The sequence below is a fragment of the Bufo gargarizans genome, chromosome 9 (genome assembly GCF_014858855.1).
Source record: "Bufo gargarizans isolate SCDJY-AF-19 chromosome 9, ASM1485885v1, whole genome shotgun sequence".
NCBI classification, from domain to species: Eukaryota; Metazoa; Chordata; class Amphibia; order Anura; family Bufonidae; genus Bufo; species Bufo gargarizans.
In genome coordinates this window covers 187,592,884-187,610,101 of record NC_058088.1, presented here as the reverse complement: position 1 = coordinate 187,610,101, position 17,218 = coordinate 187,592,884, and the positions used below count along the sequence as shown (strand labels likewise).

General features: G+C 45.3%; 1 protein-coding gene across 4 annotated transcripts in view; it reads right to left on the bottom strand.

The window, feature by feature from the left end:
• The window catches only part of LOC122919654 (zinc finger protein 618-like), a 64,095-nt gene that overhangs the window by 16,289 nt on the left and 30,588 nt on the right, over positions 1-17,218 (bottom strand). For 3 of the 4 annotated variants that reach the window (XM_044268806.1, XM_044268807.1, XM_044268808.1), the window contains exons 3-8: positions 12,895-13,131; positions 11,967-12,074; positions 11,643-11,720; positions 6,473-6,514; positions 3,937-4,026; positions 993-1,070 (exon numbers count right to left, since the gene is read on the bottom strand). In XM_044268806.1, the coding sequence (XP_044124741.1) occupies positions 993-1,070; positions 3,937-4,026; positions 6,473-6,514; positions 11,643-11,720; positions 11,967-12,074; positions 12,895-13,069 (571 nt within the window). In that variant the 5' untranslated portion in view covers positions 13,070-13,131. The remainder of the gene's footprint in view (positions 1-992; positions 1,071-3,936; positions 4,027-6,472; positions 6,515-11,642; positions 11,721-11,966; positions 12,075-12,894; positions 13,132-17,218) is intronic. The other variant, XM_044268809.1, reaches the window with a different exon arrangement.

Sequence of the window (17,218 nt, the reverse complement as noted above, 5' to 3'; positions counted from 1 at the left end):
CTCCCTCTCCCTACCCCTCGCTCACCTCCCTCTCCCTAACCCCTCGCTCCTCCCTCGCCCTACCCCCTCGCTCCCTCCCTCCCCTACCCCTCGCTCCCTCCCTCTCCCTACCCCTCGCTCCCTCCCTCTCCATACCCCTCGCTCCCCTCCCTCTACCCTACCCCTCCTCCCTCTGCCCTCGCTCGCCTCCACTCTCCCTCCGCAAGTCCCTGCCCTCTCCCTCGCTCCCTCCCTCCCTCTACCCCATACGCTCCTCCCTCTCCCTACCCCCTCCCCTCCCTATCCCGACCCCTCGCTCCCCTCCCTCTCCACCCCTCCATCCCTATCCCTACCCCTCGCTCCCTATCCCTACCCCTCTCTCACTCCTCCCTCTCCCCCCCTCTCCCTACCTCCTCCCTACCTCCCTCTCCCTATCCCTCCTCCCTCCCTCCCTCCCTCGCCTCCCTCCCTCTCCCTACCCTCGCTCCCTCCCTCTCCCTACCCCTCGCTCCTCCTCCTCCATGACCCCTCGCTCCGTCCTCCTCCGACCCCTCGCTCCTCCCTCCCTCTCCTACCCCTCGCTCCCTCCCTCTCCCTACCCCTCGCTCCTCCCTCTCCACCACCCTCGCTCCTCCCTCTCCCTACCCCTCTCCCTACCCTCGCTCCCTCCCTCTCCACCCTCTCCTACCCCTCGCTCCTCCCTCTCCTACCCCTCGCTCCCTCCCTCTCCCTACCCCTCGCTCCCTCCCTCTCCCTACCCCTCGCTCCCTCCCTCTCCCTCTACCCGCTCCATCATCTCTACCTGTACCTCTATCTCTTTTCTCTATCTCCCCCCCCCGAGAGACACCTCCTCCTCCACCAACAAACTGAAAAACCCTCTGTAGACAGTAAAAAGGGAAAACATCCTAATGCAAAATAAAAAAATAATTAAAAACCAGCAAGAACCCAAAGTGTGTAAATGAGGATGGAAGGCGTGAGATATGCTGGGGATACCCCAGTTTTGTGAATCATACTTGGACCAAGTTTGACACATGATTCTAAGTCCTCTTCTTTTATGTCCCCTGACGTTACCATCATATGGATATAGGTGTCTAAAAAGGCAAAAAAAATAACCATAAAAAAATACAAAAAGAAAATTGATGTCATATGTTCTGAAGTAAAAAAAAAAAAAGAAAAAAAAAAAACAGAACGAACTGAACAATCACAAAGTCAGACTGATCCTCCCGCTCTCAACACCAGGCGGATTATAACAGCACAGAATAATGGGAGGTACCTCGGAGAGCCACGCCGCCTAATACTAAGGGGTTGCCTTATCCCTAGGAGAGAACACTGTGGCTTGTAGATATACACGGAGCGCCCACATAACAGGGAAGCGTAAGGACGCGGTGTGCCACTGTACATCTTCACTGCAGTCTTAAAGGGAACCTGTCACCGGGATTTTGTGTATAGAGCTGAGGACATGGGTTGCTAGACGGCCGCTAGCACATCCGCAATACCCAGTCCCCATAGCTCTATGTGCTTTTATTGTGTGAAAAAATGATTTGATACATATGCAAATTACCCTGAGATGAGTCCTGTCCCTGACTCATCTCACGTACAGGACTCATCTCAGGTTAATTAGCATATGCATCAAATCATTTTTTTGGACACAATAAAAGCACACAGAGCTATGGGGACTGGGTATTGCGGATGTGCTAGCGGCCATCTAGCAACCCATGTCCTCAGCTCTATACACCAAATCCCGGCGACAGGTTCCCTTTAAGTCTTTTGCATGCACTACTACTTACGGCCACAGGATGTCAGGAGTTTGCGTTTTCTGCACTTACTGATATTAGAATTTTTTTCTTCATTTCCATTACAATGTATTAATAACCGCCTCTGCCTGGTCTCCGAGACACGGCCTCGTCTATTTCATGCAATTAATACAACCTGTTTATTTTTTGTAACAAGGTAACAGACCGCTGACTTCCGACTTTTCTTCTCAATGGAGAGGTGCGGGTATGTTCACACGAGGCAGAAATGTATCGGCACCATGCATCTGAATGGAGGCGCTTCTGCCGCATGTGGATAGACCCTAGAGGCACCTAAACTAACAACCCGAAACCTACAAGGGATAGAAGATCTTATGGGAAACAAGATAATATGGGATGAAGAAATGAGCAGCCGTTTATAACAAAAAATATACAATAAAAAAAAAAGATGGAAAAAAGTCACAATGCACTGAAAAGAAATAATAAAAATATATATATACAATAAAACAAAAACAAAAAATTTATAAACTAGAGTAGTTGACAAGTAAAAAAAAAATCTGTAGGATGAAAATAAATAAAAAAGTGTAAAATAGAAAAAGTCGTACAATTGACAAAATAGGAATGCTCTGAAAATAATACAGTAACAAAATCAAGTAAACAAAATAATAGTGAATAAAGTTGTACAACTGACAAAAAGTTGGTAGTAATGCCCTTAAAATAAACAAAAATTTTATAAAAATACAAAATAAAAAATAAGAAACCAAGAAGTCAACTGACAAAACAATGCACTGAAAAAAATAATAATAATAATAATGAATAAAAAAGTTATACAATTGACAAAATGCCCTGAAAAAAAAAAAAGGAATAAAGAGGAATAAAAAAGAAAAAAAGATCAAGAAGTTGTAAAACTGACTATATAAAAATAAAAAATCTCCAGGAATGTTAAATATTAAAATTAATAAAGTTGCACAGTAGGAATTCACTGTAAAAAAATAAAAAAAATGCAAATAAAAAAAATGTCGCCATCTAGGCAGTCATGTGGGCTGAAACCTCACAGCACATTATCCGAATATGTGCCAAGTGTTACTAAGAGTTATGCAGAAGAAATGAGGGAACGCTCCCACCTTCCCCTGGACCTCCGATGCTGCCCTGCCAGACGTCCTATCTGCTTCCTACATTCCTACCTTCGGGGGGGGCCTTTTACTGCAGTGAACAGGGATTTTTTTTTTTCTTAAGTTAATTTTTTAATTCCAAGTTCAATTTTTTTTTTTATTATTGCTAAATTTTATCCTTTCTAAAGTGGTCTCTGCTCAGGAAGGTGAGAACCCACCACTGGGAGAACAATATTCCAAGAATATCCAGAGAAACGCCAAATCTGAATAACTTGCTAAACAATCTCCACCTTCAGACTTATGAGCGGCAGCGTGGGCCGCCGCTGAGGCACGATGGCGTGTGGAATCTGCTGTGTGAACACGTCCCTAAAATGTCATTCTATATCTGGGTCAGAGGGGTCTAATTTTCTATATCCAGGAGATAAGCGGTGCCGGATATTTTCAGAGACCACGGCCTGGAATAATGTGGAGGTGAGGTGAGGTGGGGCTCGTGTATACATGTAGAGACAGTGATCGGATGGAGTTTTCGGGCCTGAACCAGACAAGGCGCCCCATGTGTAACGACCATGGCCGTAGGCAAGAATAAATACTGTAAACACTGGTAAGGCAGTCGTACTATTCGGAGAGTGTGTATTTAGAAATTGAAGCGTTGGATAGACATCCCCTTTAAGACATGACTGATGATTATTAAAGGGATTCCCTGGTCCTACAAAACCATCACATTGGTCGGGGTCCAACCCCTGGGACAGCGCCATACACCGAGTAGTGGCTGTGCCTGGTATTACAGCACTGAAGTGCCAGGAGTGCGATACTGATGTCTTAGTTCTGAAGGACTGGAGGGCCCCTTTAATAATGCCAATAAATGGAACCTGTCAGCAAGGGCAGCATGAAATAAGTATCGCCAGGAGAGACCCGGCAGTCTCCCCATGGGGCAGATTTACTGAGCGCTGCGCCCCGCTGCAGCGTTTCAGGGTAAACTCTTGACTCTAATGAGGGAGCCTGTCAGTATGTCACCTGCTGACGGGCTCCCTTTGGCACCTCCCCTCTCTGCAGGTCTCTAGCACAGGGTTCCTACCTCAGAGATGGATACTTACCATCCACGGCATGTAAGTCTCTGTGCTCCTGGAAACAGCTGTAATATTTGTACTTTTTGCCACAGACGTCGCACGTGTAGCGAAAATTGTCTGCAAGAATGAAAATATGTATGCTAGCACGTTCAGATGAATGAGCGGACAGGCTGACAACACGCGACAGGCGGATGGGAGGACCTGGCAGGGCTCACCCAGCACCCCTTCCCCCTCATAGGATTTAAAGGGGAGTCACAGAAAGGGGGCGGCCTGGTACAGTTTTACAGAAACTCCAAAATCCCAAAAAGAAATAGACACCAAAGTCTACCTTACCCCCTGCTCTGCAACCAGCCTCGTCTTTGTCAGGAAGCCAATATGGCCGTCCCGGCAGCACCCATAGGCGTGGTCGCCCAGCCTTCTCATTCTACTAAATGGCCATGGGTCGGTTCATAATTAGTCTCAGTAAGGCTACATTCACACAAGCGCATACATTCTGCGGTCGGTGCGCGGAGTGAAAATGCGGTCGAATGAATATAGCCCAAGGGGTCATGCACACGACCATGTGCCGGCCGGACCCATACTGCACGGGCAGGCAGACGCGGACCTATTCACTTGAATGGGGTCCTCGTTACGCATCGCAAAAAGAAGTGCATGCACTATTTTTTTGAGGTCCGGAGGCAGGATTGAAACCCTACGGAAGCACTCCTGTAGTGCCTCCGAGGGGTACCACCTCTGTTCCGCAACGGACCTTCCGGGCTGCGGACCCATTCAAGTAAATGGGTCCATATCCGTGATGCGGTGCAAAAATGGCCAGGAGCCGCTGTTTGCGGGCCTGAATACGGTCCCGGCCGGCACACGGTCGCGTGCATGAGCCCTAAGAGAAAGAACCCTTGTGGTGGCCATATTGGGTGTCATCCTGCTTTTTTTTTTTTTGGAGGGGGTGGGGTTAATAATTTCTGAAATAAATGGGATACATCAGGACTAGACATGGAATGACATGAAGCAGACATGGCGGGAACAGATACAGTACACAATAGTGGACACGATGGCACCATTTACGTAATTCCGTTATTTGCTACTGGCGACAACCTACACCCTCCTCTGTGCGGCCCGCAGTGAGATCATTCTGTGTGCAGTAATCACGCAAGAGAAACCAGAGACACAAAGCCGTGGCCCACAGGCACCCAGCCAGATCCCACTGCGAGGGCGCGTCTCGAATCTCCCAAATCTAAAGCTCGAGGCCTATGATTTCTCGGCCCCTGGGGGCCACGGCTCCAGGGGTGGCTTACGTGCTGTATATACAGTATATCTCTGGGCTCGGACGCGTGGAGGATGGTTCACTGCATCATTTCTAAGGGCTTGTCCTAATAATAAGCACTTGAAGGCAAGAAGGGGCGCCGGGCGAGGGGCAAAAGACCCCAAAACTGGAAATTGAATATAAAGAAGGAACCCCCCCCCGGTCATGCTTTGATGGCCCCCAATAATATCCACAGCCCCTTCACGTTTAGTGCAGGACCCCTTTGCTCAGATTTGGCCGCTGGAAGGTGGCCATGCATGTGCACGACTCCCATGAGATGATGCTACTAGGATATTATGGTCGGTGGGAGTCTGACTTATGGGACCCTTCGAGTGGGTGGGAAAAAACCTAGCAGCATCCCTTAACTCTGAGGGTCCCAACAGTCAGATCTTCTCCGATCACCAAGCGATCCCTTGCAACAGTTCCGGTTCAGTTCGATGGAGAGGATCAGCACCGGCTCATGGTTTGGGGCCCCCCTTTAAAAGCCTAGGCCGAGATACATTCACTATACTGCGGGCTTCGGAGCTAAAATCTACCTGCATCCTCTACATTCTGGGAAGCGTTACTGTATATTTACTGTACAGTCAGCTAATGCAGGAAAATACTGACCCCCCCCCCGCCCCCTCCTCCTTGTAGGACCACTGTGCCCCATGACAAGCTTGCTGACTGCTTCCAATGATAACCAGCAGAATTGTGAATGCAGCTCTGGAGCACTAAAATGATCAAAATCTAAAAGTGCAAATTATAAAAAAAACTTTAAAAAATATATACCGTACATTCATATTTTCTAATTCAGCCAAATTCCAATTGTGTCCTGTTTTAGTGCCCATTTGTAAAAGGAGGATGTTTGCACTTACCTCACTTACCTACAGCACAACCCAGTAACGGAAAAAACTCTCTAAATGCAGATTTGTTTTTAATGTGTATTATTTATATAATCAGCATAGAAGATTCAGATATAATTCAGAACCATCGAGGGACCACTGAACGATGTCAATTTCTGCCGTAAAGGAACACGTGACAGGTGTAAAGGGGTTGGCCGGCTTGGTTTCGTGCCGTACACTGCGGAGGCCTGCGATTAGGCTGCTGTGGTCGCTTGGGTATATACGGGCAAGTCACCGCTGCAGCCACATATTCAGAAACCATCAGGCAGGAACAGAGCAGCCACAGCGATCAATAATTAGGGAGTCGGAGGGAGGGGGGGACCTCGTTACTGTGTTACAGCGCATTCATTATGTCACAAATTTGACAGAAGGGCATACTTACTTCCCTGCGACGACACTCCTTCTACAGATGCGGCTTTATTGTCTGGGGGAACAGAAAGAACATCTACAGTTAAAAGCTATAAAAAAAAATTAAAATAATAATAATTTTACATGAAACAATTTAATGCTGCGTAATTCTCAAAGAAATGAACGAGAAAGTAAGAAAAGTACAGAAGTTGGTTATGTTTTTTACAATATTCTTGGAATTTTTTAAATTCTTGGTTGCCCAGTAAGTGACAATAAGAAAATCACTAGGCGTCGCCATTTCTTACTGATCAGCGTCCACAATCCCGTCACAGGTTTCCCCTGCAGAGCAGCACTCTTAGGTCCCTTTCACACGGGCGAGTATTCCGCGAGGGTGCAATGTGTGACGTGAACGCATTGCACCCGCACTGAATCCGGACCCATTCATTTCTATGGGGCTGTGCACACGAGCAGTGATTTTCACACATCACTTATGCGTTGCGTGAAAATCGCAGCATGTTCTATATTGTGCGTTGCGGTGCGATAATCCACGCAACGCAGGCCCCATAGAAGTGAATGGGGCTGCGTGAAAATCGCAAGCAATCGCAAGCAAGTGCGGATGCGGTGCGATTTTCACGCATGGTTGCTAGGAGACTATCGGGATGGAGACCCGATCATTTTATTATTTTCCCTTATAACATGGTTATAAGGGAAAATAATAGCATTCTGAATACAGAATGCATAGTACAATAGCGCTGGAGGGGTTAAAAAAATAAAAATTTAACTCACCTTAATCCACTTGCTCGCGCAGCCAGCATCTCTTCTGTCTCTTTCTTTGCTGATTGCAGTCAAAGGACCTGTGGTGACGTCACTCTGGTCATCACATGATCCATCACCGTGGTAAAAGATCATGTGACGGACCATGTAATGACCGGAGTGACGTCACCACAGGTCCTGTTACTGTACACAGCTAAGATGAAGACAGAAGGAGATGCCGGGCTGCGCGATCAAGTGGATTAAGGTGAGTTAATTTTTTTATTTTTTTTTTAACCCCTCCAGCCCTGTTGTACTATGCATTCTGTATTCAGACTGCTATTATTTTCCCTTATAACCATGTTATAAGGGAAAATAATACAATCTACAGAACACCGATCCCAAGCCAGAACTTCTGTGAAGGCCAGGTTCGGGTTTGGGTACCAAACATGCGTGATTTTTCTCACGCGAGTGCAAAACGCATTACAATGTTTTGCACTCGCGTGGAAAAATCGTCAGGTCAGCCAGTGTCATAGGTAGAAAACTGCTGACAGATGCCCTTTAAGAAGCAGCTAAACTGACTATATATTAAAAAAAAGAAGAAAAAGAAGAAAAAAAGAAAAAGAAGAAAATAAGATATGGCTGCACTACTGCAATTCACCATTTGGGGCGCTGCTCTACTTGGGCCTGCTGTGAATGCAGTCATAGTTTCGGTCTCACGCCGTCATACACATTCCGCTCGCAGCCGCGACAGATGGGACCCTGGGAACGGCCGCTATAGGTGCCGACAGGAAAACGGCTTGAACCCTTTAAGGACCCGACCATTTTTAGCAAATCTGACCAGTGTCACTTTATGTGGTGATAACTTTAAAACACTTTTACTTATCCAGGCCGTTCTGAGACTGTTTTCTCGTCACATATTGTACTTCATGACACTGGTAAAATAGAGTAAAAAAAAAAAAAAAAACTTTTTTATATATAAAAAAAATACAAAATTTACCACTAATTTGGCAAAATTAGCAAATTTCTATTTCTCTACTTTTATAATAAATAATAATAACTCCAAAAATAGTAATTGCTTTACATTCCCCATGTGTCTACTTCATTTTGGCATCATTTGGGGAATGACATTTTATTTTTTGGGGACGTTAGAAGGCTTAGAAGCAAATCTTGCAATTTTTCAGAAAATTTCCAAAACCCACTTTTTAAGGACCAGTTCAGGTCTGAAGTCACTTTGTGAGGCTTACATAATAGAAACCACCCAGAAATGACCCCATTTTAGAAACTACACCCCTCAAGGTATTCAAAACTGATTTTACAAGCTGCTAACCTCTTTAGGTGTTCCACAAGAATTAATGGAAAATGGAGATAAGATTTCTGAATTTCACTTTTTTTTAGCAGATTTTCCGTTTTATTCCATTTTTTTCCACTAACAAAGCAAGGGTTAACAGCCAAACAAAACTCAATATTTATTGCCCTGATTCTGTAGTTTACTGATGTGGTCGTAAACTGCTGTACGGGCACACGGCAGGGCGCAGAAGGAAAGGAACGCAATACGGTTTTTGTAAAGCAGATTTTACTGTGATAATTTTAAGCTGCCATGTCACATTTGATGCCCCCCTAGGAGTAGAAACTCCCAAAAAATGACCCCATTTTGTAAACTACTGGGATAAGGTGGCAGTTTTAGTTACTACTATTTTAGGGTTGCTCTATATTACACTTTTTGTGAGGCAAGGTAACAAAAATAGCTGTTTTGGCAAAGTTTTTATTTACAATGTTCATCTGACAGGTTAGATCATGTGGTATTTTTATAGAGCAGGTTTTTACGGGCGCGACAATACCAAATAGGACTACTTTTTCGTTGTTGTTTGTTTCAGTTTTACATAATAAAGCATTTTTGAAAAAAAAAATATATATTTGTTAATGTCTCCATATTCTGAGAGCCATAGTTTTTGGGCGATTGTCTTAGGTAGGGTATCATTTTTTGCAGGATGAGATGATGGTTTGATTGGCACTATTTTGGGGTGCATATGACTTTTTCATCGCTTGCTATTACACTTTTTGTGACGTAAGGTGACAAAAAATTGCTTTTTTAACACCGTTTTTATTTGATCTTTTTACAATGTTCACCTGAGGGTTTAGGTCATGTGGTATTTTTTTTTTAGACCAGGCTGTTACGAACGCGGCGATACCGACTATGTGTACTTTTTTTTTTACATTTAACACAATAATATCATTTTTGAAACAAAAAAAATGATGTTTTAGTGTCTCCATAGTCTGAGAGCCGTAGTTTTTTTTATTTTTTAGGCTATTGTCTTAGGTAGGGGCTCATTTTTTGCGGGATGAGGTGACGGTTAGATTGGTACTATTTTGGGGGGCATACCCCTTTTTAATCGCTTGTGCTGTTGCACTTTTAGTAATATGTAAGGTGACAAAAAATGGGGGGGTTTTAGTGGCGTTTTTTTTATTTTTTATTTCGGTGTTCACCAGAGGGGTTAGGTCATGTAATATTTTTATACAGCAGATCGATACAGACGCGGCGATACCCAATATGTCTACTTTTATTTTTTTCCCTAATTTTCTTTAACTTTATTTTGGGAAAAGGACGCTTTTAATTTTTTTACTTGAAACTTTAAATCTTTTTGTAAAACTTTATTTTTTAACTTTTTTTTCACTTTACTTTTTTGTTCCAGTATGGGACTTCAACTTTTGGGGGTCTGATCCCCTTTACAATGCATGACAATACTTCTGTATTGTCATGCATTGGCTGTAAGTGTATTACACACTGTAATACAGGGGGGCTGGATCTCGCTGGATCTCACAGGCTCTCCCGGAAGGCATCAGCCTGCCTTCCCTGCCATCGGGTCCCCGTCACAGCAGTGCAGAGACCCAATGGCTGCTTCCTCCCTGCACGGACATCGCACGTGCCGCGGTCAGCGCTGACCGCAGCTGTGCAGGGGTTAATGCGCCGGCATACAGCAGGGGTCCAGCTATCAGTGACTGCCGGACCCCTGCACCCGCCCGATCAGCGCGCCGTACATGTACGGCGCTGGGCGTGAAGTGGTTAAGAAGCTGCTCAGTTCTTCATCTTTAAGCGATATATTAGCGGGGTTTGAAGATAATCTTTTTGATGTAGCGAGGTCCATTAATAATCTAAGAGATTCCAATAAAGCGTCTCCCTCTCATCCTGATGAATTCTCGGGCCGGATCCGCTCCTCTAATTACAATATCTCCCACAACCCATTCGTTTTCTCAGGCTTTTATCTCATTATGGGGAGATAGGATTTAATTACACATTTTAATCACTGTGTACTGCGCGCCTTCAAAAACACAGCAAGGACGCGGCGCGGCCCCATCTGAGCGATGGATGGCGCTGTTTACTATGCCGGAAGATGCAGCCAGCCGTTCATTTCCCCCACAGCCACCTCTGCTGGTGGTCATACACATACGTGGACGGGCTAGGTCTGCGAGACTTGGGGTATTCCCACAAGATAAGACATTAAAAGGGTTTTCCAAGACTTTAAAATTGATGACCTATCCTCAGGATCGGTCATCAGTATCTGATTGGTGGGGGTCCGACAACCGGGACTCCCACCGATCAGCATCGGCGTTCCTGTGAGCGCCACGGCCTTCTCTCTGCTCACCAAACACAGCGCCGTACATTGTATAGTGGTTGTGCTTGGTATTGCAGCTCAGCTCCATTCACTTCAATGGGGCCGAGCTGCTGCTAGGCCAGGTGACTGAAGAACGTGTCGTCAATGGATAGGATATGCCCCCATTGTCTTATAGCGGTGGGACCCACACCTATATCGAGAACGGAGCCTCGCAAGGTGGTGGCTGGAGGACTCCAATCCGGCCACCACCAAGCCGGCTCCCCATAGAAGTGAATGGGAGCGTACCGCACATGCGCGGCCCCCGCTCCCATAATTTCTATGGGGCCGACGGAAATAGCCGAGCCAACGCATGGCTATTTTCGCCTGCCCCATAGAAAACGAATTAAGAGCGGCTGCGCATGCGCAGTGCGCCGTCATTCACTTGCGGGGATCCGTTCTCGATACGCACCTATAAGGTAATACTTGGAACCGAACCAGAGTTCGGGAAAAGTTTTTTACAGTAGAAATTTATTTCTGAAGTTATTAGACTTCGTGAAGTAATAACTCCGGCTCATCGGAGCCAATACATTCTAATACTGCACGGAGCGCTCGCTCTGTACAGTATAGGAACGAAGTATTATGCGAATCGACTTCGGATGTTTCATCCAAAGTCGATTCGTTCATTCCTAGTCTAGGGTATAAGACCCTGAATCTGAAACCTTTGTGACGAGTGCCCTGTACGATGGGTATCAGACGAAGTTCCTATTTTTCCGAGGGCCTCTATCCGCAGTCGCGCAGGCGAGCGCCCTTTTATGTGATCAGACTGAAGCAGGCAGGTACAGAGAAGGAGGACGTGTTTACCTATGTGCGCTCGGACGTGAGTCTGGAAGCAGTTGTAATACGTGTACTTTTTCCGACAAATTCCACATTCGTAAGACCCTGGGAAACAGAAAGCAAAAGACGAGTAAAGGTCGGCGCGACATAAGCGAAGGCGAAAAAGCTGCCAGAAATTGCATCTCCGCAGCAGTAACTACCAACCTCTGACTTAAATAACTACAACTCCCAGCAGGCTCTGACAGCTTGCGGCTGGAGATCACCCCCTATAGCGGCAATATTGCACCTGCTGAACAGTCTCCACGGCATGCTGATGTGACAACCAACATGGCGGCGTTTTCTGCTGCTCACCTGGAGAAGATGTGCTGATTCTTGGAGGGATGTTCCGTGGACGGCTGCCCCCGCTCCAAGACGTTTCCCTGCTCATGGCTGCTGTGTGTCTGTCCGGAGAGTCTCCACCTGGACGGAGGACAAGCAAAGAGACAGAAATGTGGTCAGTCCGAGTGTCAATTCCCTGCCCCCGCTCAGCCATGAAATTGGGAGAGAGGTCTAAGACTACACGAACGCAAACGTCATAAATGGTCGCACAACGGCAGTTTATGTACTGACACCCGCCATGGGGCCACTATGAGGGACATTATTACTGCTGAGGGGCCACTATGAGGGACATTATTACTGCTGAGGGGCCTCTATGGGGGGACATTATTACTGCTGAGGGGCCTCTATGAGGGACATTATTACCGCTGAGGGGCCTGTCTATGGGGGGAAATTATTACCGCTGAGGGGCCTCTATGGGGGGACATTATTACCGCTGGGGGCCACCATGGGGGACATTATTACTGCTGGGGGGCCACTATGAGGGACATTATTACTGCTGAGGGGCCTCTATGGGGGGACATTATTACCGCCGGGGGCCTGTCTATGGGGGGACATTATTACCGCTGGGGGCCGCTCTGGGGGACATGACGTATACTGCAGGGTTGGGATTTTATTAAAAAGCCACTGAAATTCATCAATTTTTAATGGCCATGATGGACAGAAAACGGATGCACAAATGGTTAAAAAACGGTCATGAAAAACTGACAGCGAGTCGTTTTTTTTACTGTGTGCCTGTAGCCTAAATATATAAGACTAGGCGTAAAGCTGGCCCTGGAGACGACCCCTGCCATTGGGGGCAACAAGGACCCAACATACTGGCCGCTTACTCTATAAAAACATTAGGGCGGTGCACGTCACGCCATGTCATACATGGACAAGCCATAGGCGGTCAGCCACTCACCGATATTCTGCTGATTGCGGTTTTCTCCGATAACCACGCAGATTTCAGCCGGCACCTCCTCGGCGCCATCTTCCATTTTGTTTTTGGCAGAATTTTTGGCCTTCTGTTTCCACAGCACAGGCTGGAGGACCTCTTCCGTTTTTTCTGTCTTGACAGTCACATCTTGCGCACTCATTGTCCACACTCTTTGGAATGAATTAACTAAGTGTCTCGCTCTCCCCCTGGACTGCGCTCTCCCTATAAAACACAGCGGAGGTTTGGGATTAAGCATAAAAAGTACTATGCCCAAAACACTACTTACTGGGGTGAACCCCTCAAGGGGTAGTACAAGATTAGAAAAACATGGCTGCCTTCTTGTAGCCGCACCTGTCCATGGGCCGTGACTGGTATTGCAGCTCCACGTCATTGAAGTGAATGTGGCTAAGCTGCAATACCAGACACTACCTGTGGGTAGGTGTGGCACTGTTTTAGGAATACAGCAGCCATGTTTTTCTAATCCCGTGCTATCCCTTTAATGTCCTGTACGAATTGTTTTTGTGCTGTAATCTGAAGTAAAACTGTAGCAGGACGGCGAATATTGGACAGATTGAAAATGAAAAGTGTAAAAAGTAAATCAGCAGCAGGTGGCGCTGTTCATTTTCATTTTGGCACTGAAACCGCCTTCAGGGAGAAGAAATGTAATCTTGTCACACTGCCTTTCATTTATACATTTCGCATTTCAAATTTAAAAATAAAATAAAAATGTGACCATAAAATACCAGTTTAGGTAACGAAAATTAAATAAGAAAAAGCTATTTTAATTTTCTCACAAATCACCCATGCAAGAGAGAAAAATTAAATTATTTCATTTTATTTTTAATTTTGGAATTAAGTTTTCACACATGAGCGGCAAAACAAATGTAAAAAATAAATAAAATAAAAAAGTTATTTCATTTTTTTCATTTTCATTTTATTTTTGTCCGCATTTACCTCTCACAGGGAGCTGTATCACGTCGGAATCAGGGCTGTGGAGTCGGTAGGCCAAATTATGGGAAGATTCATAGATTCCTGCTGTCGGCAGCTCTGGTCCTGCGCACTGGCTCCCACGTATCTGTCTGCGGCTCGTTTACTTCCTCTCCGCCATGGGCATGATCATGTGCTCCGCTGCAGCCAATGAGTGGTTTCAGTGTGGATGTGTTTCTCGTGAACACCACTCATTGGCTGCAGCAGAGCAGATGATCATGCCCATGGCGGAGAGGAAGTAAACAGGCCGCAGACAGATACATGAGAGCCAATGCGCAGGACCAGATCTGCCGACAGCAGGTAGGTATGAACAGGTAGTTTTACAACAGCTGGAGGGCCGCATATTGAGCATCCCTGGTTTATAGTATAAGGACATGAGAGAACACGGGAGAGCTGAGGACTGATCTATCACCACTAGAACACCCTGTATATCACTGTATATAGGATAAAGGACAGGGGAGAACACAGGAGAGGTGAGAACTGATTATCTATCACCACTAGAACACCCTGCATATCACTGTGTATAGTATAAGGACATGAGAGAAAACAGGAGAAGTGAGAACTGATTATCTATCACCACTAGAACACCCTGCATATCACTGTGTATAGTATAAGGACATGAGAGAAAACAGGAGAGGTGAGAACTGATTATCTATCACCACTAGAACACCCTGCATATCACTGTGTATAGTATAAGGACAGGAGAGAAAACAGGAGAGGTGAGAACTGATTATCTATCACCACTAGAACACCCTGTATATCACTGTGTATAGTATAAGGACAGGAGAGAACACGGGAGAGGTGAGAACTGATTATCTATCACCACTAGAACACCCTGTATATCACTGTGTATAGTATAAGGACAGGAGAGGTGAGAACTGGTTATCTATCACCCTTAGACCACCCTGCATATCACTGTGTATAGTATAAGGACAGGAGAGAAAACAGGAGAAGTGAGAACTGATTATCTATCACCACTAGAACACCCTGCATATCACTGTGTATAGTATAAGGACATGAGAGAAAACAGGAGAAGTGAGAACTGATTATCTATCACCACTAGAACACCCTGCATATCACTGTGTATAGTATAAGGACAGAAGAGAAAACAGGAGAGGTGAGAACTGATTATCTATCACCACTAGAACACCCTGCATATCACTGTGTATAGTATAAGGACAGGAGAGAAAACAGGAGAGGTGAGAACTGATTATCTATCACCACTAGAACACCCTGCATATCACTGTGTATAGTATAAGGACATGAGAGAAAACAGGAGAGGTGAGAACTGATTATCTATCACCACTAGAACACCCTGCATATCACTGTGTATAGTATAAGGACAGGAGAGAAAACAGGAGAGGTGAGAACTGATTATCTATCACCACTAGAACACCCTGTATATCACTGTGTATAGTATAAGGACATGAGAGAAAACAGGAGAGGTGAGAACTGATTATCTATCATCACTAGAACACCCTGCATATCACTGTGTATAGTATAAGGACAGGAGAGAAAACAGGAGAGGTGAGAACTGATTATCTATCACCACTAGAACACCCTGTATATCACTGTGTATAGTATAAGGACAGGAGAGAAAACAGGAGAGGTGAGAACTGATTATCTATCACCACTAGAACACCCTGCATATCACTGTGTATAGTATAAGGACAGGAGAGAAAACAGGAGAGGTGAGAACTGATTATCTATCACCACTAGAACACCCTGTATATCACTGTGTATAGTATAAGGACAGGAGAGAACACGGGAGAGGTGAGAACTGATTATCTATCACCACTAGAACACCCTGTATATCACTGTGTATAGTATAAGGACAGGAGAGGTAAGAACTGGTTATCTATCACCCTTAGACCACCCTGCATATCACTGTGTATAGTATAAGGACAGGAGAGAACACAGGAGAGGTGAGAACTGATTATACTATACACAGTGATATGCAGGGTGGGTAATCAGTTCTCACCTCTCCTGTGTTCTCTCCTGTCCTTATACTATACACAGTGATATACAGGGTGTTCTAGTGGTAATAGATGATCAGTTCTCGCCTCTCCTGTGTTCTTCTCTGTCCTTTATACTATACACAGTGATATGCAGGGTGGGTAAAGGACATAGAAGAACACAGGAGAGGCGAGAAATGATCATCTATTACCACTAGAACACCCTGTATATTACTGTGTATAGTATAAGGACATGAGGTGAGAACTGATTATCTATCATCACTAGAACACCCTGCTTATCACGGTGTATAGTAAAAGGACAGAAGGGAGGACAGGAGAGGTGAGAACTGATTATCTATCATCACTAGAACAACCTGCTGATTTTGATAAATAAGGGCCTTAGATTAATAGAACAAAATATATTTATGATTAACAAGATCTAAATTTAAATGAACGTTCATAAATGACACAATATTACTAACAGATATTTTTTAAGCTGGAGTCGGTACATTTCTACTGACTCAGACTCCACACAATATTAGCTTTGACTCCACAGCTCTGATAGGAAAACACTGAAACTCTGCAACGAGAGTTGGGGGACAACAGTTCTACATCACTGATGAAGTCCTATTAGACTCCGCCTCCTCTATCTCTGCAAAGCCAGATGCATGATGGGAAATGTAGGCTGCATTATGGGAACCATATTTGAGGAGAAGAATGAATCAAGATGACAGGCCACCCATAAACAGCACATCAACTGAAGCAGGTATGCACAACAGCCTACCTGTGTAGGCCCAAACTATTTTATGCTAACAAACCACCAGGCCCAACCAGAGATGGGTATGAGTCTGGCCTCCTGTGCCCTAGGTGCACAATGTAGTATTTGAGATCCCCGGCGCTGGTAACCAGCTCACCATTTGATGAGTCTGACCTCATGTGGTTCGCATTTAATTGCTGAAGTATCAGCGGGAGTTGCATTAAAACCTCTATAGGTTGGTCTTGTCCAACGACCAAGGATCTGGTATTAAGACGAAGTCGTGTTTTCTGTAGTTTGGCTCTCTATGGCAGGACGCATTAGTACATACACCCAGGCAAGTTCCTATATCGCATAATTACTAGGCCCGGGGGTCTGTACCAAAACAGTACAAAGAAACCTCTTGGAGACCACCACCCAATACTACAGGAAATAATGGTCTTCTAGAGGAGTGGGTCAATCTATAGCTTCACTCGTGAAGTTTTTGTGTCATTTTTTGGTCATTGCATATTTTTGTAGAACGCTTGTGGCAATTTGGGTGCTACAATATGATTTAAAGGAATTGTCCGCTCCTCAGGATAGGCCAGTGGTGGCGAACCTATGGCACGGGTGC